Raw genomic sequence first — 24,646 nt, 5'->3', positions numbered from 1 at the left:
TCAACAAACACCATCGAAGACACATGTAGAGCATCTTTATAATCACCCAGTGTCAAGGTGTTCCTCTGGTATTCGGGAGTTGCATAATCTCATAGTCTGAGGAACATGTATAAGTCATGAAGAAAGCAATAGCATAAAAACTAAACGATCATTATGCTAAGCTAACGGATGGGTCTTGTCCATCACATCATTCTCTAATGATGTGATCCCGTTCATCAAATGACAACACATGTCTATGGCTAGGAAACTTAACCGTCTTTGATTAACTAGCTAGTCAAGCAGAGGCATACAAGGGACACTCTGTTCGTCTATGTATTCACACATGTACTAAGTTTTCGGTTAATACAATTCTAGCATGAATAATAAACATTTATCATGATATAAGGAAATATAAATAACAACTTTATTATTGCCTCTAGGGCATATTTCCTTCAGTGTCGGCATCGGATAGCTACATCAACATATGAAGCAAGGCCAAGTCAAAGAAGCCGCCCTTCATGAGATCAAGGAGCGGATCAAGAAGACTAAGACAAACAAGACAAAAGAGAATCACCTTGGGAAGGCCTCCCCATCTGGGCAGGAGAGCCTGGCCGGGTCGAGGCCGCCCCTAGGACAAGTCCATGATTTCCTAGGCAAGCTTGTCGGGTCCGCCAAAGGCACCACTGCTCCACCGCAACGCAATGCAAATCATTTATCAATGCAGTGTTGAGTCCCCAAGTGATTAAGTGGCTTCCACTAAGCACGTGGCAGCCATTTGGAAGACAGATTACCCTCATATGACTACCGGCCAGAGGCGTGTCAAGTAGATAGTCAGAAGATGGTTAAGCGACACGGCAGGCTTGCTGGGATCCATCCTCATCATGAAACCTAGCAGTGCATTTAATGCCTTTTGTCCTAACTGCCAGAATTAAGTATGATAGCACTGTTAGCTAACTAATCGTTAGATAAAGACTATTTTGCCACCGTGGTCACCCCTGAGTAAGCTATAAAAGGAGGTATGAGGCAACCTAGGAAAGGATTCGGACCCTTGCACACTTGTACGCACATAGCTGCTCTCCCCGAGGCGACCTTGCCGGGTTTGAGCGCTGCGTGCTTGTTGTGTTCCCTCATCCAATCCACCAAAGCAGGAGTAGGCCGGGTTTTACACTTCTCAGCGTCCCGATCTTGGGTAAAAACCACCAGTGTCACCATTGTCGTGTTGTTTCATGGCCTCTGCTCCTTGTGCAACGTGATCTCCCCCCCCCTCGCCAAACCATAAGGGGCCAACGGCACCATAGGTGATCGTGTTCCCCCACGACACTCACCAAATGCATAGTTGATTTCCTTAGACATATTGTTAAACAAAGGCTGTTAAATAGAGGCTTAACTTGTAACCTTTTTTCTTAATAATAAGCATAGAATTCCCGACTCTATGTTACATGATCACCTTAGTGTGGCTTCAGCAACTGTAGTAATCCAGCCATTGTCATGTAAGGCACTAAACATAAGTGATATTCATTGGTTCACTATCTTAAAGCACCTTTTTTAGATTTTTTGTTGTTAATGTTATTTTAGAATTATGAAATCCTTTCTGGCTAGGTCTTGCTCACCGGCGACGGTATGAGCGCATGACAAACTTCTAAATGGACAAGTATCGGCAACGTCCAGTGTCAACGTTGTTGCGGACCAGATGTTCTAATGCAGCCCCATCCATAGCATCTACACAAAGTCAGGTATCTACTCATCCTAATGCTTAATGCATGTATCATGCGACACACGCATTAGGAAATCAGAATAACTTGACATAGTTTCTTGTTATCTGGCACTAGGTTGGTACTTATCATTTGGCCTTTACAAATATATCTCAGTTTTGCTGTTATGCGAATGTTATATGCATGGTTTCTTACTAGATCTCAAATTCTGCAACAATTTTTCGCTGTTAGGAGAAAGTTATGTGCATGGCTTCATTTGATTATGTTGCTAACTTTTCTAATTTATAGCCCGCAGATACTGGCCTTCATTCTTCAAAAGTTGAGCTCCAGAAAGAAGAATCTCGCAGAAAACCCACACCCAACAATGTGTTCTAGCTCAGTGGAGCTAGTTATGTGTATATTTAGTTGTATTTTTATAGCTAAATACCAAATTTGTACTGTGCATGATTGTAATGTACTTTTTTGGTTGTTGTATGAAATATTATGCTTTATAGGCTATGTTTGAATCAAATCATTGGTAATTGCACAAATGATAACTGATGTGTTGGACCTAAACAACATTTTTGAGAATTGGGGTCCATTTCACTAGTGGGACCTATTTTGAAATGACAAAACAACAGTAGAAAATTGACAAGTGGGACCATCTTCAAAACTAAATGTAAAAAGCGTGAGGCCCAAAAAAGTGGACTATAAAGGTTGTGGCCTAGAAAATAAAAAAGGTGTTGGGCTTGGCCCATGTAGTTGACCAAAATTGAGAGGAAAAAATATAAAAAGGCAGAATTGTTGGGCTCAGCCCATGTAAAGCATCAAACTGGACTGGGCTGACTCTAATCAACGACCAATTCATTTGGCCGCAATTTTGCCAAGTCAGCTTGCCACTTTGGATCTGACGTGGTGTGGGTATGTTGCCAGTGACCAAAATAATTGGTCGTAGAACCAACGACCTTTTTATTTGGTCAATGCCTTCTACGACCATTTCACAAAAAATGTCGTTAATTTTCATTTAAGACAGCCAGCTTTTGACCAACTAATTTTGGTCACAAAAAGGTCACAAATGAAAAACAATGACCATTCAGTGACATATTTCTTGTAGTGAAGTAGAGTTCGTACTAGCTTATCTTCACCATGATCACTTCATCCAATCATCGTCATTATTGCATTTCACTTGCACGACATAAGGATCTGGAAAATATGACATAGTGCAAGTGTGCTATGGACTAAGCTAAAATCTGCAAGGACTATATACATAGGAGAAGACAAGGAAATGTTTAGTCTTTCATTAGATCAGCAATAAAACACATAAGAGCTAACTAGAAATTATTCTAGATGTCTTCTCCTTTTGAAACAAGACTCGACGAGATGCAAGAGAATTCAAAGGAACGACGAAGAAGAAAAGGGTAAAAAGAAGCAACAAATAAGAGGCAAAAGAGAAACTAGAGAAATCCTTTTTTTATTTTCTAAAAAAATAGGAAACAAGAAGAGTTCAAAGAAACGCACCGAAATATTCTTGGAGTTTTTAGTTTTTTTGAAGAAAACGAAAGAAGAAACAAAAAAGAAAAGCAAGAAAATATTTACAATGAAGAGCTCTGAACAAATAGCAAAGGATAAAATGATAAATATTTTTTTGGTTTTCTTTTAATACAATTAACTAGCAACCAAGGAAAGAAAATAAAAAAGAAGCGAGAAGTATTTTTGGAATTTTCATATTTTCCTATACACACAAAAGAAAACAAATAAAAGCAAACATGGATATACAAAGAAAATGACGAACATCGAAAAGTGTAATGAATGTGATAACATGAATGAAATGTTGGTGAGAAATGTACTCTGACAAGCTTAGGCTTTTGGCCTAACTTGGTTACTCCCTCGTGAAGAATCCCTCAGGTTCAGGCAGGACTAAGTCGGCTATGGCAGTTGGGCGTCCGAAGTGTGAACCTTCTATGCTCCCGCCAACTCTTTCGTATAGTTGGTGATGTCCTCTCGCATCAATATCAAAAAAGAAGGGGCATGCGGAGTTACGATGGAATGTGTAACCTAGTTGAACACCTGGTTATACCAGTTAAGTGGAGTACCTATGTTAATAAAATCATGCCCTATCATGCATTCATAATTAAGGTATTTCTCCGGTAGCTGATACATCCATTCTTCAACATATTTTCCTAGAATTATTTCTATTGTTTTAAAGTTATATTCCACTTTTTTATGCAATTCTAATGCCTTTTCCTCTTAACTTGGAAGTTCTATCACAAGAGGAAGATTGCCAGTAGCTAAAATTTTGGACCTGAAAAGAGCTACAACAGAGATAGCTATTCCCCGGATGTCCAAATGACCTGAAAATTGATGGAGATTTATTGTGGAATATATGAAATATACTGGAAGGAATATGCACCTGTGGGGACCCACCTGTGGGGACCCACCAGGGTCTCTGTGGCCCATGTCCTGCTATATGAAGCCATTTTCCCTAGAAAAATAATAATAGAAGACTTTCAGGATGAAGCTCCGCCGTCTTGAGGCGGAACCTAGGCAGGAGCACTTTGCTCTCTGGTGGATCGACTCCTCTGGGGATACTTCCCTCTAGTAGGGGGAAACCAAAGCCATCATCATCACCAAAGTTCCTCTCATCATGGGAGGACTCATCTCCATCAAGATCTTCACCAGCACCGTCTCATCTCAAACCCTAGTTCATCTCCTGTTTCCAATCTTTGTCTCAAAACCTCATATTGATACCTATGGATTTCTAGTAGTGTTGATTACATCTTGTAGTTGATGCTAGTTGGTTATTTGGTGGAAGATCCTATGTTCAAATTGTTAATCATATATTATTCTCCTCTAATCGTGAACATGAATATAATTTGTGAGTAGTTTCATTTGTTCTTGAGGATGTGGGAGAAGCCTTTTATAAGTAATCATGTGAAGTTGGGTTTCGTTCAATATTTGTATGATGCGTTATGTTGTTCTTCCTCTAGTGGTCATATGAACGCCGACCGCATGACACATTACCATGTTTGGGCCTAGGGGAAGGGATTGTGGGATTAGAAATTAAATGAGGTGTTGCGGGAGTGATGGAATCTTAAACCCTAGTTTATGCGCTACTTTGTAAGGGCTGATTTGGATCCATATGTTTCGTGCTATTGTTAGATTTATCTTGATTCTTCTTTCATACTTGTGGGTGCTTGCGAGAGGGGTTAATCATAAGTGGACTATTTTTTCAAGTAAGAAATAGCACCCTAGCACCGGTCCTCCCACATAGCAACCTATGAAAGTAGTGAACGTGAGTTAGCGAATCGAGATGAACTTAACTACATGAGATTCCCATGTGTCCTCGAGAACACTTTTCTCATTATAAGAAGTAGTTCCAACTTGTCCTTTGCAATAAAAAAGATGTGGGCCACCTTGCTGCACCTTGTTAGTATTGTTACTTATTACTTCATATGAATTATGTTACTATCGAACTATCTGTCACAACTATCTTACAACACTTGCAGAGAGTACCTTGCTGAAAACTGCTTATTGATTCCTTCTGCTCCTCGTTGGGTTCGACATTCCTACTTATCGAAAGGACTATAATTGATCCCCTATACTTGTGGGTCATGAAGATTCTTTTCTGGAACCATTGCCAGGGAGTGAAGCGCTTTTGGTAAGAGGAATATCATAAGGAAACATTTATATTACATGCTGAATTTTATCTCTACTTGTTACTAAGGAAGGTACTCTTTTGAGGGGCTTGTTCATGGTATCTTCACCTCAAGCGCAAGTGGTAAGAGCCGCTCCTCAACCTACTGAAAATATTTATTATGAAATCCCTTGTTCTATTATGGAAAAATTGCATGCTAATCGCTATGCAGGAGATGGACCAAAACATCTTTATATGCACTTAATTTATATGGATGAACTATGTGGATTGTGTAAGCTTGCAGGTCTATCAACAAATAATGTTAAGAAGAAGATGTTCCCTTTATCTTTGGAGCAAAAATCTTTGGAATGCTATAGGCTATTGGACGATCCTGAAACATGGGACTAGAACCGACTAAAATTGGAATTCCATCAAAAAATGTATCCTATGCACTTGGTTTATCGTGATCGGAATAGTATATATTATTTTTGGCCTCGTGAAGGAAAAAGTATTGCTCAAGCTTGGGGGAGGCTCCAGCAAATGATGTTAAAATGCCCCAATCATGAGCTCCCTCTCGAGATGATTAATCTGAATTTTTATGCCCGACTTTCTCATAATGATATAACAATGCTCGATTCTTCTTCTACTGGTTACTTCATGAAAAAGGAGTATTGAATTCAAATGGGATCTTATTGATAGATAAAATGCAACTCTGAAGATTGGGAGATCGACAAAGGTAGCAATTTAGGTATAAAGTTCGATTATGAATGCACTAAGTCTTCTGTAGAAACATATGTTTTTCATAAGCTTAGTGCAAAATATGGACTTGATGATGAGATAGTAGCTACATTTTGTAAATCCCTTGCTGCTCATGTTGATCTTACTGAATTAAAGTGGTTTAAATTCTGGCCACACATTAATGATTTTTTGAAGAACCCATTAGTGCTAAAACTGAAACACTTGCGTATACCGCTAATCCTATTGTTCCTAGTGCTTACATTGAGAAAGCTCCTTTCACTGTTAGGATTATGGAACGTGCGAAGGATACAACTGTGGTTCATAAGAGTAATATTAAGACACATAAACACTATGAATACATTAAAGTAGAACCTCAAATCGCAATAGTTAAGGATTTATTGGTTGATAATATTGATGGACATGTCATATATTTATGTGAGGAAGCATCTAGAATTGCTATTTTTTAGAAATGAATGGGATAAGTTAGATAATAATAATAAGAAGTTTGTTGGCATGCCTGTTGTTTATGTTAAGATTGGAGATCATTTCTATCATGGTTTATGTTATATTGGCACTCATATAGGTGATATTCCTTTTTCTCTCTATCAACAAATTATGCATGATATTTCACCTACTAAGATAGAAGTAATTGATGTTACTATTAAGCTTGCAAATAGGGATACTGTTGGGGATATTACTGTTGGGCGTAAACCGGCCTATCTAGGCCGGGTCAACTTCATCAGTTGTTCAAGAGTGCTAAAGCCCAAGAAGGCAGATGAGGGCCTAAAGCCCGTAGTCGGTTCAAGACTTGTAGCTATAAACCGGGATTTGTTTATAAACTTGTATTGTAAGTTAGGAATAAGGATAGACCAACCCGGATATGAATATCGACCGGTTTTGGGACTCTGTGAACCAACGGGTGTCACCCGTGTATATAAGGGGATGACCCAGCGGCGGTTCAGAGACAGACAACAACTCGAGACATAGGCGAAGCTTGTTTGCTCCCTAGTCATCGAAACCCCATCAATTCCATCACAAATAGACGTAGGCTTTTACCTTCATCGAACCAATTCCCTGTGTCCGCTTGCGTCCCTGTGTCCTCTTTAACCCCTTCAAGCTAACCCGTCGCGATGGCTCCATGACTAAGTCCTTTCTCTAGGATATCTGCCGTGACAATTCCACGACAGTTGGCACCCACCGTGGGGCTATCGCACGATGGTTTCAGGTTCTTGGAGGGCCGCTTTGAAGGACTTGAGGGCTACGCTGTAGGCCGGATGACTAAGAGTCGTCGCGGTAAGATCTACATCGATGACGCAGGCTGGGGCCCCGAGGCCGGCTCAATTGATTACGGGTACCGGGTCCCCTTTGGTGGCATTCACGTTTTCATTGGCAAGATCGGTGAACCGAGCCCTGAGCCGGACATCTGCACCGACCTTGTCGAGACGGCTCAGCATGCGCGATCTGCTCGGTTACACCGGCCATGAAGCGTGCCTTCGTGGGAGTCATCCATGGAGGAAGTTATGAGGATGGATCGGAATCTCGCGGCGATACCGTCGTTTGTTCCGATGACGAGTCATCGACCGGAGAAACCGAATCTCTTTATCAGCTACAAGACGGACGGATTGGGGGCTGTTCCGATGGCGACAGTATTCTGGACCCCTCTGATCTGCCCAACCGGGTTGGAATATTCATGACTGGCACACAAGCAGCGCTTCATTCTTCGACCGCTGCGGCAACAACCTCCGGTTCAGCAGCGGCAACGGCTACCGGGGAAGGAGGCCCTGTGCGCCCACCGGCTCAAGTTCTATCAGAACTATTTGATGCATTGGCTGTGCTTATGGCGGAGGCTAATCCGGCGGATCAGGGTGTTCACAACGCAGAGATTGCAAAGGTGAAGGAACAGATCACCCAGGCCAAGGCAGATCTGACAGTTGAGGACACCAGGATGGCCACAGAGCGGGCCGCTTTAGACGCACAAGCCTACAGGCTCATGTTGGACCAGAGTGCGTCGCAGGAAGTCATGAGGAGGAAGTACCGATCCCGTTTGCCTCCGGTTTTTGAGGCCAGAGACCTTTTCAATACTCCGGGAGTAGGAACCGGCAATCCGCTGGAGGGAAACCAGGCGGAAGCTCCTGGGACCGGTGCACCGCTTCAGCCTCGTCAAATGGACCCGCCTCGTCAAAACACCATTATACCTCAGGTTGTTTTAACACCTCTGAGTCACTACTCCAACCCGATGGAGAATCTCATTGCCGCTGCTGCACAGCTGGAGGCCATCCCAATTGAAGGTGATTCGCCGCAGGCAGTAGAGACACGACGGGTCAAGGAGCTTCTGAGGACAGCTTTGGTCCAACAGGAAGCATACTCGTACAGCCGTGACCGGATCCACTCGACCCCCCGTCCAAGCCGGAGCTATAGCAGACATATGGATGAACCGGCAGTGTTGAGTAATGAACGACGTGGAGTACCCCGTGGCAACAACCCGGCAGGTGGTGCTGATAACGCTCAGGAAGTGGTGAACCGGGCCCGAGCGCGCAGGGAAGTCGAGTTAGCCACACAGCATCAGGCTCGGCAGCTCACGCCGGTTCCTCCAACCATCTCGATCGAACCTGATGTTACTTCTAGTTCTTTGGGGGTGCCTTGCCTTATCCCCGCCTTACGCAATGTGTGCCTGCCCAAGGATTTCAAGGGCCCGCACAAGGTACCAAATTACACGGCGGATCAACCTCCAGAGACATGGGTGGAGAGCTATGAGATGGCCATGGAGATGCTTGATGTGGATGACGCGGCGTGTGTGAAATACTCCACCATGATGCTTGAAGGAACGGCCCGTACTTGGTTAAAAAGCTTGCCGGCTAATTCTATCAGTTCATGGGCCCAATTACGAGCCCGGTTTATCAGCAATTTCGAGGATACATGTAAACAGCCTATTACGATAGTGGACTTGGCTGCATGCGTCCAGGAGGAAGGAGAATCAATGACTCATTGGGTGCGCCGGGTTTCACAAGTGTTGCACTCATCAGACCGCATCAACGCTGACACCGCAGTATTAACCCTAGAAGGCAATTGACGGTTTGGGCCCCTAAAGCTGAAGTTGGGACGGATGAAGCGTCATTGCACTGACATGGGGACCCTCTTGGCCGCTTTGGTGAAATATGCTGATTATGATAGTACCAAGGATCCCGAATCTGATGATGACAAGACAGGGAAGGGAAAGAGGAACAACAACTCCAAAGGTCAGCAGCATCACTGGACAGGCAATGGTGGTGGAGGCAAGCGAAAAGCGGATGGTAACATGGACTTTGTGGCTAATACCAACGCACATGACAATGGCCAACGATGCAAGGGTAAACCGAAAAATCGCAATGGGGCGCCCAACCCTAACCCAGACCGCCTAAACTATCTGCTAAGCCAGCCCTGTCCAAGACATGGGACGAAGGAGGCGCCAGCAAACCACCTTTGGAAGGATTGCTTTATTATGCAGGAGTTCAAGAATTCTAATGCTTTCCGGTATGATCACGGATCCGGCGGTGGCTCAGGATCCGGGCCGGGTTATGGTGGAGGAAATTCCGGTTCAGGATTTAATGGTAATCCGGGCGAACATAATGGTCAAAATAGTCAGAACAGCCAGGGTGGTTACAACCAACAACAGCAACAGTCAGGTTACCAGAGCAACCCAAAGCAGTTGAGTAGTGGGCAGTACCATGTCTTCACCACTAGCTTGGACAAGCGAGACCGGAAGGTTCAGAGGCGGGCGGTCAACTCTGTTGAACCGGCCATACCCCGTTATCTACGTTGGTCTGAACAACCAATCATATGGAGCAGAGAGGATCACCCTCCCCAGGTTGATAATCCGGGTCAGTTGGCTCTGGTGGTGGCGCCTCAGGTGGGAGGTTACAAGTTCACCAAGGTGCTCATGGATGGAGGGAGCAGCATTAATATCTTGTAATATGAGACCTTCCGTCGTATGGGACTAACAGATAAAAATCTTAAACCGTCTAATACGGTGTTCCACGGTGTAGTACCTGGCAGATCAGCATATCCTGTTGGTAAGATAGCTCTAGAAGTGGCCTTTGGGGATGATCATGATTCCAGGTCGGAGACATTGACGTTCGAAGTGGTGAAAATCCAAAGTCCATATCACGCCCTATTTGGGCGACCGGCCTACGCCAAGTTTATGGCACGGCCGTGTTATGTGTATTTGCAGCTCAAGATGCCGGGTCACAAGGGGACAATAACGGTTCACGGAAGCCGCAAAATTGCTTTGGAGTGCGAGGAAGGAGATGCGGCCTATGCAGAGTCGGTTTGTGCCACCGAGGAGCTGAGGTATTATAAGGACAATGTTGATCCGGCGGACATGACTCCATTAAAGAAGACAACTACGGAGCATGATCCGGCCCTAAAGTTCAAATCGGCAGCAGAAACTAGGCTTGTTGACTTTGTACCTGCCGATTCGTCCAAGCAGTTCAGCATCAGTGCTAATTTGGATCCGAAATAGGAAAGCGCGCTCATCGAGTTCATCCGTGAGAATCGGGACATTTTTGCATGGAAGCCCTCTGACATGCCAGGTGTACCGAGGCAACTCGCTGAGCACACCCTTAATGTGGATCCTAAATACAAACTGGTGAAACAGTTCCTCCGCCGGTTTAACGAAGAAAGATGGAAGGCAATTGGAGAAGTGGTAGCCAGGCTCTTAGCAGCTGGTTTTATTGTTGAAGTTTTTCACCCTGAGTGGCTTGCCAATCCGGTGCTGGTCCTTAAGAAAAACGGCACCTGGAGCATGTGTGTGGATTACACAGATCTTAATAAAGCTTGTCCAGCAAATCCTTTTGCCCTCCCCCGTATTGATCAAATTATTGATGCTACGGCGGGTTGTGAGCATTTAAGTTTTTTGGATGCATATTGTGGCTATCATCAGATCAAAATGGCAGTTAAGGACCAGGAAAAGACGGCATTCATAACTCCCTTTGGAGCCTTCTGCTGTGTCTATGCCCTTTGGGCTCAAGAGTGCCCAGGCAACTTATCAACGTTGTGTGCAAAATTGTCTACACCAATAGATTGGCCGTAATGTACATGCTTACATGGATGATATCGTGGTTAAATCCAGGGAGAAGGAGACTCTGATTGGTGATTTAAAGGAAACTTTTGATAACCTGAGGACGTACAAGATGATGCTTAATCCGGACAAATGCGTCTTTGGTGTACCGGCGGGCAAGTTATTAGGCTTCCTGGTGTCCAATAGGGGAATTGAGGCTAATCCGGAGAAGATCACAGCCATCACCTCCCTGGCTAAACCGAAGTGTATCAATGATGTTCAACGCCTGGCAGGCTGGATTGCCGCGTTAAGACGGTTTATCAGTCGTCTTGATGAGAAGGAAATCCCTTTGTATCAGATGTTGAAGAAGACGGATCATTTTGTCTGGAGTTCTGCTGCTGATGAAGCATTTGAGGACTTAAAGCGGCAATTGGCCAATCCGCCTGTGCTCGCCACTCCCATTGACAAGGAGCCGTTACTGCTATATGTTGCTACTAATGCTCGGCCGGTCAGCGTGGCTATTGTGGTGGAGCGAAAGGAGGCAGGTAAGGAGCATCCCGTTCAACGTCCGGTCTATTATATCAGCGAGGTACTCATTGAGTCCAAGCAAAGGTATCCGCATTGGCAGAAGCTGGTGTATGGAGTTTTTATGGCAAGCCGGAAGCTTAAACAATACTTCCAAGGGCATCCAATTACGGTGGTCAGTTCTGCTCCTTTGGGGGATATCATCCAGAACCGAGAAGCAACTGGCCGGATTGCCAAGTGGGCTATAGAGCTTGGGCTGCACGATTTGAAGTATGTTCCTCGGATGGCGATTAAGTCTCAAGCACTGGTTGATTTTATCAATGATTGGACGGAAATGCAAGCACCTGAAGAAAAGCCGGATCACACATATTGGACCATCCATTTTGACGGATCCAGGAAATTGGAAGGCTCGGGGGCTGGAGTCGTATTAACTTCCCCACGAGGTGATAAGTTTTGTTATGTTCTCCTCTTAATGTTCCCTTGTACTAACAATGCAGCTGAGTATGAAGCCTTGCTCCATGGTCTCCGGATGGCTAAGGAGATGAATCTAAGTCGAGTTAAGTGCTTCGGTGACTCGGACCTTGTGGCTCAGCAAGTGTCTGGCACTTGGGACTCCAAGGACCCACTCATGGAAGCATATCGTTGTGAGGTGGATATTGTTGCAGGTCATTTCAAAGGCTATCAGGTGGACCACGTGGACCGGCGGAAAAATGAAGCGGCGGATGCCTTAAGCCGGCTAGGCTCTCAGCGCAAACCGGTTCCGCCCAATGTTTTTCTGGATGTGCTGCACAACCCGTCGGTCAAGATCCCCAGTGAAGCGGATTTGACTATTCCTGATCCGGAGGCTCAATTGGTGGCAGCTCTTCATGTTATTCCGGATTGGACGCTTCCTTACCTGGCGTACAAGAACCCGGGCGAGTTACCAGAGGATGAGACTCTGGCCCGACAGATAATCCGGCGATCCAAGTCCATGTCTATTATCAACGGCGAGTTGCATCATTGCAGTGTGTCAGGAGCATTTCAACACTGTGTGTCTCCTGAAGAAGGCCATGAAATTTTGCGTGAGATCCACGAAGGAGATTGTGGTCACCATGCCGGTTCAAAATCTCTGGTGGCTAAAGCGTTTCGCCATGGCTTCTATTGGTTAACTGCTCATGCTGATGCGGAGGATCTAGTCAGACGATGTGATGGTTGCCAAAAGTTCTCAAGACATGCTCATGTACCGGCTCAAGAATTGAGAATGATTCCAATTACTTGGCCGTTTGCGACTTGGGGGCTGGATATGGTTGGGCCTTTCAAAAGGTCCAAAGATAAGAAGACCCACCTCCTAGTGGCGGTTGACAAGTTTACAAAGTGGGTGGAGGCAGAACCTGTTAACAAGTGTGATGCGGCCACGGCAGTTCAGTTCATTAAAAAAGTGATTTTCCGGTTTGGCTTTCCACACAGTATCATCACAGATAATGGTACCAATTTATCCAAAGGTGCCATGAAGGAGTTCTGCGAACGGGAGCACATCCGGCTCGACGTTTCATCAGTGGCACACCCACAGTCCAATGGTCAAGCAGAGAGAGCTAATCAAGAGATCTTGAGAGGCATCAAGCCCCGGCTCATGGTTCCTTTGCAGAGAACGCCGGGTTGTTGGGTAGAAGAATTACCATCTGTGTTATGGAGCATCAATACAACACCCAACAGGTCAACAGGATACACACCGTTCTTCATGGTTTATGGAGCGGAGGCGGTTCTCCCCAGTGATATCCGTCATGATTCACCTCGTGTGACGGCTTATATTGAAGCGGACAACGAGACAGCACGGCAAGATGCTTTGGACCGGTTGGATGAAGAGCGTGACATAGCAGCCGCCCAATCGGCGATTTACCAACAGGACCTTCGTCGTTATCACAGTCGCCGAGTCAGAACCATAACCTTTTAGGAAGGAGATTTGGTGCTTCGGCTCATCCAAGATCAGACTGATATGCATAAGCTATCCCCACCTTGGGAGGGGCCTTTCATGGTCAGCAAGAATCTGCACAACGGGTCATACTATCTGATCGATATTTGAGAGCATAAGGACTCACGTACATCAGAGGAGAAGACCAACAGGCCGCGGAACATAGCTCATCTTCGGCCTTATTATACCTGAGCCATTGGTTCTACTTATGTACATATTACGATGATGTATATATTATGATTAAATATAATAAACCGGAACCTCAGCGAAAGCGGGGTATCTGTTCTTCTACATCATGTGTGGTTACACGGAGTTGTTCTAAAGCGGCCTCCGGTTTACCCCTTGAGTTCGCTTTTTAAAAGCATCATGTTATATCACTTGGAGGTTTGGTCGTGTCCGAACCAATACCATACCTCTTGATAGGCGAGAGCCACCAGATCACTTGGGGACTTGGTCACGTCTGAACCATTCATGCCTCTTGATCGGCCTAAGGCCACAGAATCACTTGGGGGCTTGATCGAACCCGAACCATTGCCATGCCACTTGGTCGGCATAAATGCCACAGTTTCATTTGGGGACCTGGCTAACTAGAACCATAGTTACACCTAACGGGAGCTTGTTCCTCTTCGGCCATGGTAACGCCATCTGATCAGCTCAAATAAACCTTTTTTGCAAATGGTTTTGTCATTGCTTCTGCTTCACACTTTTCTTTGCAAGATACTTTTTTTCTTTTTATTGCGTTTTTTAAACCGACAAAGTTTTCAACCAGTCAATTGACGGAACACGGTTCACGTCAATCCGGAGACTATTTGCCCGGTTTGATCTTTTTTGTTAACATCCTCTTATGGAGTAACACGGTGTTTATTATAACCCGGTACGGTTTACATGGTAAACCGGCGTCATATATATACGGGAGCTGTTATCTCCTCCAACAGTATGGGTTTGCAAAACTCCGCTTCAAGATTGGCCAAGCCAACTTCACGCTCAACGATGGCAGGTATTATGTATCTCAAAAATTTGGTCATATAATTAAAAATTTCGGATGTTTTGATTTCATATATGCAGACATCATATTCAGCCTGACGGTACAAACGCGGTGGCACTTGAAGAGTTTTTTATTGCAGAAAGTACTTTGGAAAGTTCATCACCATAGGAAGAACAAATTATGCACGAAGGCATATCAACATCAAAAGTATCAGCTAGCCTATTACAAGGCAACACGGTGCCCATAATAATATCATTGTTTTTTCCAAAGGAGAAGAAGTTTTAAACCGGCTTCTGGTTCAAGCTTGGTCACCAGCCTGGCCTGATGGTTGTGGCTCATCCTGCGCCGCTTCAGCTTCCGTTTCTCTACCCAGTGGTTGGAAATCAACAGTTGTCCAGTCGATTCCCATTAATGCTTGAAAAACAGCTTCATCATGGATCATCAATGACGGGTCAATATCGGGAGCGTAAGTATGCTTACGGATTGGAGGGATCAGATTTTCCGATTCGTGGATTGGTGCAGCTATTCGCTTGTTAAGATTGTCATATTGGGCTTGATAATGAGACAAGTCTGCTTCTTTAGCCAATTTACAAGCTAGCGGACGCACCTCCCGGTTTATTGCTCGCAGATCCGCTTCACCAATCTCTGACCCGTCTTCCTTCAAGCTCGGATAGCCCTGAGCCGCTTCAATAGGATCAAAATCCGGCACCCAGGCTTTTGCCCGGATTAAGGCATTGATCGCACCGGTTCGAGTAGCAGATTTCTTCAGCTCTTCAACCAGGGCAGGAAGCACCGACAGTTTCATCAGAGTGTCTTGAATCAAAGCGGGCGCCGGTTTGTTATGGGATGCGGTACAGATGATCCGCTGGGCACCAGTATAAAGTTATTCAACCAATGTATAGGCGGCTTTCAGTTTCTTCCGCACATCTGACCCCAAGTGACCAATGCGTGTCCCTAAAATATCATAAAGGGTTAATAAACCGGCAGCTCTGTAAGAAGGCAGAGTCAATTCAGAAGTCAAACTGGCTTACCAAAGATAGCAGTGGTCATGGCATGCACGTGCCGCTTTATGCTGGTCAGTTCATCCGCCACTGGTTTTAGTGCAGCCTCGGCATCCTCGGCTCGTTTGATTAAAGCGGAGTTTTCAGTGGCCCAATCCGTCCGCTTCTTCTTGAAGCTCTCCTTAAGCTGTTCCATGGCGCTTAAAGCATTGGCTAATTCCTCTTTTGCTTTAGAGGTTTCAGCTTGCTGGGTTTTCAGGTTTTCTTGGATATCGGTGACTTGGCTTTCTTTCGTCTTCAGCTCCGCCTGCATGCAGACAGTTATATGCTTCAACAAAACGGTACAAGGATTGATGTACCAACCACATAACATGTTATGCACTTAGCACTTGGGGGCTAATGCATATTCGATCTTCATCTTTCAATTGCTTACAAAGTCCCAAGATCAATACAAGTATTCAACTTGGCACTTGGGGGCTAATGGCTATTTGCTCGTATATATTTTGATGCGGCAATCTCAATTACTTAAAGTACCGGTTTAACTACGCTAAGTTGAACTGGCCCTTGGGGGCTACATCGGCGAATTTCAAAGCATTAAGATTTATAATAGTAAGTCCCAGTTTGATAGAAGATTACAAACCGGCCCTTGGGGGCTAGGAGAGTCAGCAAGTATTGAAGCGTCCAAGAAGGAAAGAGCATATGGAAGTTACCTCGTATTTATCCTTCATCATATTAACCAGACCGGCTTCATAGTCACGACTGGTATACAGCCGGTTCAGGTAGCCGGAATGGATATCTTGGGCGTTCAGAGCAGCGTAAGTCGCCAGATCAGCATTCCACTTGGCTTTACCAAAGGCAGCAAATTCTTCCTTGGTAGAATGTTTGGACAAAGCAACAGGATTGCTTGGCTCGGTATGGCCAGTGCCAGTAATGACAACCTCATCCTCCTGGGTATCACCGGTTTGCACTGGGGCTGTTGGCTTGTCAGTAGGCTTTCCTGGACCAGTGGATCTCTCAATCCGGATGGAGGTTGTGGGCTGATTGACAGGACCTGAGGCATCAGTAGGTCTCTCTTCAGCAATAAGATCGTTGTCTTGCTTCGGTGGGTCATTGGGTATATCCTCAGGAATAGCCGCTTCAATCTGTTGTCTTGCCCGGCTCAAGGATGACATCTTCTTCGGCCGCTTTCTCCAGGCGAGCCTTCTTGCTTGGCCTAGGTTTGGCCCTGAAAAGAATAACAAAATCAAATACAGCATATGTTCTAAGGTGATGTGCTGCAAATATCATAATAAGTATAGCTTACCCAAGCACCATTTTGAGCGGTGACAGCTGAGTAGCCGATGACTCGCTAGAAGATGAGTGGGAAGTAACCTGGTAATCGGAGTCATATGGATTAAGAGGTTGACGAAAGCAGCCTGCTTTAGGACAAGCACTGACAAGCAAATTAGAGACCTCTGACGGCGTTTCCGAACCGGACTGTTCGGTAAACCGGCGGAGGTAACTACCTGGCCGCTGTGCCGGGTTGTGCGACGAGCTTCGTGCTGTTGGGTCTTCATAAGAAATTTGGGATCCAAATAAGCAAGAGGATGAGAAAATTTAACTTTCCGGTTTGCCTGAAGGATTTTTAGTGAAGGCAAAGGTTCTGAATCGGAAGAGAGAATAATTACCTCTACAGCATCAGCGTGGCTGGCTTCGGCATCATCCTGACAAATATCATCATCAATAAGACGCATGAAAAATAAGCCAAGTGAGTCAAGCTCTACCTCAAGGTCTGGATTATCCACATCATCATCAGGGGCCGGATTAGAGGAGGCAGTAGTTCTTTTCCTGTGGGCAGTCTTCTTTATAGCTTTAGTCTTTTGCCGGGTTGCTCTTTCCAGTTTGTCTGGCTTTTCTGGTTTCTCCTGTGGCAATTTCTTGCTCCAAAATGGATCATTGCCCTGATTACACAGACAGTGATATTAAACAATGACCAAATATATCAATAACAGATTCAGCAAAAGGAAAAATCAAAGTCTTACAGCTGGCGGTTTGTTGGTGGCACAGAAGGGAAGCAGGCCATTTTTAGCACAAATATGTTCCGGTTCATTCAGCATCTTATTCACAGCCTCTGTGATTTCTTCATCGGTAAGCTGGATTTTGGAATGTCGCAGTGGGTCATCAACACTGCCGGTATACTCGCACATCACACCGGAGCGCTGACTAAGGGGCAGTATGCTCCATGGTATCCAACAACGAGCGAGATCAACCCCTGTTAAACCGTTGGCCATAAAGGCTCTGAGCTTCGACAGTTGAGGAGCATATTTGCTTCTCTCCTGGGCAGTCAATCTTTGCGGAAAAGGGTGTGTATTGCTAAGCCGCTCCGGATGAAAGCCAGGCAAGGGATTCTCACCCGCAGGGGAGGTGTCTTTGCAATAGAACCATGTCTGATTCCACTCTTTGGGGTGGCTGTGCAGTTTGGCATGAGGGTATGTGACTTCTTTCCTTTTCTGGATCGCCATGCCACCCAACTCCGTATTGGAGCCGGCAGTAAACTCAGTACGGCGGTTTAGATGGAAAAGGTCTCTGAACAATTCCACTGTGGGCTCCTCTTGAAAGAACGCCTCACAGAGCACATGGAAGTGACACATATTTGTAACACAATTGGGGCCAGTGTCTTGTGGATGGAGTTGGAAATCGGCTAAAACATCCCGGTAAAATTTAGAACCGGGCGGCTTAAAGCCCCAGGCTAAGTGATCTACGAAAACAACAACCTCTCCTTCTTGAGGAGTGGGAGGGCATTCTTTGCCAGGAGCCCTCCAATGGATGGTATCTTTGCTGCCTAAAGCGCCGATCAGGACTAAATCGTCCAGCTGAGCTTCTGTGACGCGAGAAGGAACCCAATTGCACTCATATACTTGCTTGGCCATGATGAAATCTACAAGGTAGAAGATCCCGGTTCAAAAATGCATTGATCAAGGTACATTGGTATGTGCAATGTTAAACCGGAGACAGATCTATCTGAACCGGAGTTTTATGAAGCAACAACATCTGGCGGTTCAACAAGGGGACTAATGGTATATACCGCGGTTTGGCAATTTTTTCTACAAGGTTAAACCGCCTGGTTTAAACATTGAAGCAGATGAGTAAGTTTATAGAAACAGATTTCATAAGATTTCTCTACAGCGATGGATCTGAAGCAAGTTCAGATAGGAGATAAATATTCAGAGGTCCAAAAGGAGCAGTACCGAATCAATGAGCAAGACGTACATACAGATCTATGGTTTTGAGATGTGTAAGTGAAGGCGAAGGTAAACAACTACCATTGCACAGAACAAAGATTTGCGGATTCATCTAAAGATCTATCGTATGAGCAAGAGGCAGACGATGACCACTGAAGAACTGTGAAACCCTAGGTCAGATCTGCGGGGGAAAGTATAGAAGATTTACCCGAGCTGAGGAAGACGCGGAAGGTTGCCGCGATGCTCTGGTGCGCCCAGGATGATGCAGCAGCCAAGGTTGTGGCAGAGGTCGACGGCGGCGGCGGAGCTCCGAGGCTCGCGACGCGAGGAAGATGAAGACGAAAGGCACGAAGGGGAGAAAAGAAATGACCCTTCGGTCCTATTTATAAGGCAAAAGGACATGTGTCAGGCGCGACAATCAAGGGGCCACGAACGGAGCTGTCGCCTCGATTTCTGCAGATCTATTAAACAAAGAAGCATAATGGATAGCTTCGGTATGACAGGTGAAGTCACTCCGGTTTACAACAATCAGAGAAGATGACATCATGGCGGTTTACCAATTTATGAGAAGATGTTGAAGATGAAGCTTTTGTTAAAGGATTGACATGAACCCGTTCAAATCAATTTGGGGCCTAATGTTGGGGATATTACTGCTGGGCATAAACCGGCCTATCTGGGTCGGGTCAACTTCATCAGTAGTTCAAGAGTGCTAAAGCCCAAGAAGGCAGATGAGGGCCTAAGGCCCGTAGTCGGTTCAAGACTTGTAGCTGTAAACCGGGATTTGTGTATAAACTTGTATTGTAAGTTAGGAATAAGGAGAGACCAACCCGGATACGAATATCGACCGGTGTTGGGACTCTGTGAACCTACGGGTGTCACCCGTGTATATAAGGGGACGACCCGGCGGCGGTTCGGAGACAGACAACCACTCGAGACATAGGCGAAGCTTGTTTTCTCCCTAGTCATCGAAACCCCATCAATTCCATCACAACTAGACGTAGGCTTTTACCTTCATCGAAGGGGCCGAACTAGTATAAACTCTCTTGCGTCCCTGTGTCCACTTTAACCCTTTCAAGCTGACCTGTCGCAATGGCTCTACGACTAAGTCCTTTCTCTAGGACATCTGCCTTGACAATTCCACGGCAGATACCATGTTGCCGCTTCGGATTTCTAGAGATGTAGAAGTATTGTGTGGTAAGATCAAATACCGTACCCTACTGATTTCTTATAACTTGGATCACAACAAGATAATTTTGTCTCATTATATTGCCTTTAGCACTTACGGGATGGCTTTGCCATTTATCATCAAATCCACTAGGATATAAATTGACATACACATTCAGTTTCTTAAAAAAATTAACTGATGCATCTATTTTTTTGAAAGTGGACATAAGAGTTCATAGAATAGATGGAAATCCCATTAGATTGGTGCATGCCCAAATTCTACTCCAATAAAATACACATATGTAACCAAATTCACAATAGTACATCAAATATTCATAATTAAACAAAATAGTTTATTCCACATAGGTTTAAAACATGCATGACACATTATCAAGTATTTAACAACGGATGGAAATGTAGCTAGGTATACACCAGTTGATGGTGCACATACAAGCCGGTACAAACTCTCTTGTGACCATGATGAAAATAAAATGTAGTACAAACCAATATAGATGTTGGCATATATCAACTGATCTTTTGGTGGATGATTATTTTATGCATGAACACATTTATATATTCTCGCGGATCATTTGATCATCAGTAGTTCCACATGCCATCCATACCCATGTTGACCGACGAGATCTCACTAGAGATTGTTGCACCACCATTTCCTTGAATGTTGTTGCTCGTCCCAGTTAGAACATCCTCATGTGACACTATAGATGATGTACCGCTCCCAGGATCAACCCCGACCATGAAGCCCTGCTCTGCACTCATATGCATCATCTCCTGCTGCTGGTTGTTGTAGACTGACATTGATGACTGTGGCGGGGCGACCATCATCTGGTGGTGATGATTCTCAAAGTATTGGTTGTTCATCATTGGAAGCACCGCACTACCCATCATAGACGACTCGGCCCCGAAGTTATGCATTTGGTACAATGAAGCTGCAGGCAACGGCGATAGTGGGGCTAATGACGATGGCACATCATAGTCCATGAGAGGAGCCAGTGTATTAGATTCGAGGAAGACCTGTTGTTGCTCTACCCCCATGGACATGGGAATGGGCATGGAATATGAAGGCATCACCACCTTCCTCAGTCCAGTGCTCTTATGGAAGATTCTACAAATGACATACTCCTCCTACCAACATAGGTAAACTAAATCAGTGCTAATAAAAAATGGTGAGTAGCTGGGTATTTATGTACATGCGTATTCATAACTCATGAGTACTACTAGTCAAGGTTTGGAAATACCTTGGAAGACGCATTAATGGAGGCGGCTCTCACGATGTCGGTGGGCAGGTCTGGTGTGTGTTGCTTTCCCATCTCGAGTCTGTACTCGTGCATGATCCAGTTTGTCTTCTCCCCCCTGGGGGCTCTGCCCTTATAGAAGACCAGAGTCTTCTTCATGCCGATGAGACTCATGGTCGGCGGGTGGACAATCTCCTTGTCCTTTCCAGTGGCCTTCCAATATCCAGCGTTCGTGGCCCGGTTGGTGCGTACCCCGGTGGGGTACTTGAGGTCCTTCTTGGAGAAGAAGTATTGGTCCTTCTCCCCCATATTTACATTATTTCGGAGATCCCACGGCTCGCATTTGTTTAGATCCACCTCCTTGATTACTGTAACATCGAAGGGTTTCTTCAGAACCTTGCGGACTAGGTAGAAGGTGATGATTTCCATGTCCGTTGGGTGAAACCTGAACCCCGCTGGCAGATTCAGGTGTTGTTGTTGTTGTTGAACTTGAAGGTGGACTGCCATGGGGGAGGCTCTTTCTTAAAAGGGTGGTGCGGTGGAACAAGTATTGGGGGGAAATGATAGAGATGTGTGTATGTATGGAAGGAACTCAATGATATCTAGAGATATCTGAGGGAGGTGCTTAAATAGGACCGAATGCGTGTACTGATAAGAAACTTGCCAGAGAAGCATTGGCGTTTTGGGGATTTTTTTAATTTGTTCTTACTGGCAATGGATGGATGTATATGATTTAGATAGATAGATAGAGATAGGTTCCTAACCTTTACAACTGTGTGCTGCTTGTCTTGCTATGGGCGCCATTCCCTAGTGGTGACAGGTGCTAGGTTTCTCGAACCTATCCATGAAACGTCATGCCAGATTGAACACTTTTGGTTTCTTGTCATTCTTGTTAACATATGCATATCATGATATTCCTTAATCTGTTGCTAGTGCATGGCTTTGCGATGCAAAGCAAACATGTGCCGTTTACTAGTATCCTATGTATGCATTCCACCCTATGCATTCATATCAATATACAAGATTTGAGGTGAAATATGTTGGTTTACATGTAAACCATGTGCGTTCTATAAAAATATGTGACAAGGAGATGGCTTTGATGGATGTATAATATGATGGGTACAAGGTGGTACCTATGAGTGTCAGTAACAATCACATCTCTATCTCATCTACCCCCCATAAAAACAACACCTTTGGATTAGTTACCACCAGGTAAGGGCACTAGTGCTAAACACTGCTGAATTCCCGCATGCATGTGCGGGATTTGTATAATTTGTACTCTGTGGGCAAGCACACATGTATGTACAAAGACGCACGTCGCTGGTATCTGTCTAGAGATATAGATCAGTTTCTTGGCTTTACCTACTTTCCAGAGTGTCGTGTATTGGTGTAGGTAAGTATGCGTGCCAGGATTGACCAACCTATTTGCTTTTGCTCAAAACGCTGGCACAAGATACATGTATCTACCCACGCCTCCAGCTATGCATGGTTATGTGCTTATCTTGCGGGCCAAAAGGCGGCGTTTTGTGTGCCACATTCCTTTCACAAGGTTAGCCATTGTATATATCATTTTGTAGATCGACAATGATAAGATTTCTTTTAGGATACAAGTTAGATTTAAATTCTGGCAAGAAATTTTTAATATCCAGTCAACCAAATACAGAAATATACATTACACATAACAATCTCTAGTTCACATTCCTTCTCCTTTTGTGGATGATAAAATGTCACATATACATAGAGAAAAGGTTACATTCATGACTATAATAAGATATGTATTGATATATGTAATTACCTTAGGTTGTAAAAAACGAATATATGGAAATATTACTAGCAATCTATTGTCATGGCAACACACATATTCTCTGCATTCACATTATATTCACTACTCATAACATGTGTGTCATCAATCACGAGTAATTTGGAAAATAGATAAAATAGTAAAAGTGCCCCTTTAGACAAATTCTAAAGCTTTTGTAGTTAGCATTTACCATATTTTAACTATGCATTGAAACGGGAAAGCAATGACATAACCTTTTGAAATATTGTGAGGTTGTTGCGAACACGGTAACAAAATTCAAGAGTAAAGTGAAAAGAGAATGAGATGTAGAATAATGGTTGGTGGAATCAAGAGGACTAAAGTGTTCCCAAGGAGTCTAAATTCCCTGCTAGTATGCGTCTAACATGACCGATGCTTAAGCATAATTCAAAGTTTGGATTCCTAAGACACTTTATATGTTTCTACAAGTGGGCGGTACCTAGTACAAATACGAGCCTGCATGCAACAACCCTATATCCCACACACCAATACCATTCATCCCCAATCTAGATTGAATGGTATAGTTAAGGGTTTCGTTGTGGACCTGGCTAAAGCGGTCTACAATTATCCCCTATTGCAATGACCTATGAAGCACGAACATAAGCACTATCACTATCGACCGCCATATTCTACCTTCACACCAATCGTAAAGACCTTTCGACTAGAATAGTGATGTCCCACAATTATATGGGATCAATCGTAGTATGATACGTTTCCAACGTATCTATAAATTTTTATTGTTCCATGCTATTATGGTATCAATCTTGGATGTTTTATATGCTACTTTATATCATTTACTCAGACTAGCGTATTAACTTAGTACCTAGTGCCAGTTGCTATTTTTTTTGCCTATTTTTGGTTTTTTGGAAAATGAGTACCAATGGAGTCAAAACGCTACAAAACTTTTTGATATTTTTTGTCTGGACAAAAGAGATCTGTAACATCCCAAATTTTCAATTTGGAATGTTATACATAGGTCCTTCATGCATATCATATTTTATTACCATTCGTTTCGCGATCCTTGAAATTCTAAGCAACTCAAGGACCCACGGAGAGAGTTGGGTATTTCTCGTTTCTCATATTTGAAAATTTATCAAATATCGAAACAAGGATCACTTTGGTTTTAATTGTTTTTCTCTCCGAAAATATTTCATATTAAAATATATGAGAGGAGATAATATGACTTCTCCAAATAAAAGGAATATTGGAGGAAAAATATTAAAATCAAATAAACAATTTTATTTGGATTTTATTGATATTTTATTTGAATTAGAAACATATGCATTTTCCAAAAATTGCATTTTAGGCCAAGAAAATGTTCACTTTGTTCTAAATATTCTATTTAGGCAGTGAAAATTTGTTTTGGTGTTTTTAGTATTTTATTTTATTTTCTAGGATTTTACTTCGGCGAAATCAGTTTTTTTTAAAGTTGCTTCGGACCGACTGGGCCGAAAGCCCAGCCGGCCCACGCGCTGCGTCACCCCAACCCCGAGCGACAGTCCGCCGCGCATACGCCACCGCGTCATGGCTGACTCCGCCTCGCGCCACCACCTTGCCCCCTCCCCCACGCCACCACCTCCCCCTCCCATCTTAAATAACACCGCCGCCGCCCCCTTGCCCCACATCGCCGCGCCGCCCCGCAGCCGAAGCAGC

The 24,646-nt window shown here is 44.3% G+C and overlaps 1 protein-coding gene across 1 annotated transcript; it reads right to left on the bottom strand.

Moving 5' to 3' along the window:
* Nucleotides 1-20,253: 20,253 nt before the first annotated feature.
* LOC125523359 (NAC domain-containing protein 26-like) lies at nucleotides 20,254-21,785 on the bottom strand. The gene is made up of 2 exons (XM_048688404.2): nucleotides 21,178-21,785; nucleotides 20,254-21,064 (listed from the first exon to the last, which is right to left on the bottom strand). Exons 1-2 carry the CDS (start codon nucleotides 21,679-21,681, stop codon nucleotides 20,519-20,521), a joined length of 1,050 nt encoding a protein of 349 aa, XP_048544361.2. The 5' UTR covers nucleotides 21,682-21,785; the 3' UTR covers nucleotides 20,254-20,518.
* Nucleotides 21,786-24,646: the final 2,861 nt, after the last annotated feature.

This window comes from Triticum urartu, chromosome 7A (genome assembly GCF_056163025.1).
Source record: "Triticum urartu cultivar PI428250 chromosome 7A, HENAU_Tu73, whole genome shotgun sequence".
NCBI classification, from domain to species: Eukaryota; Viridiplantae; Streptophyta; class Magnoliopsida; order Poales; family Poaceae; genus Triticum; species Triticum urartu.
This window is presented reverse-complemented; position numbering and strand designations above follow the sequence as displayed.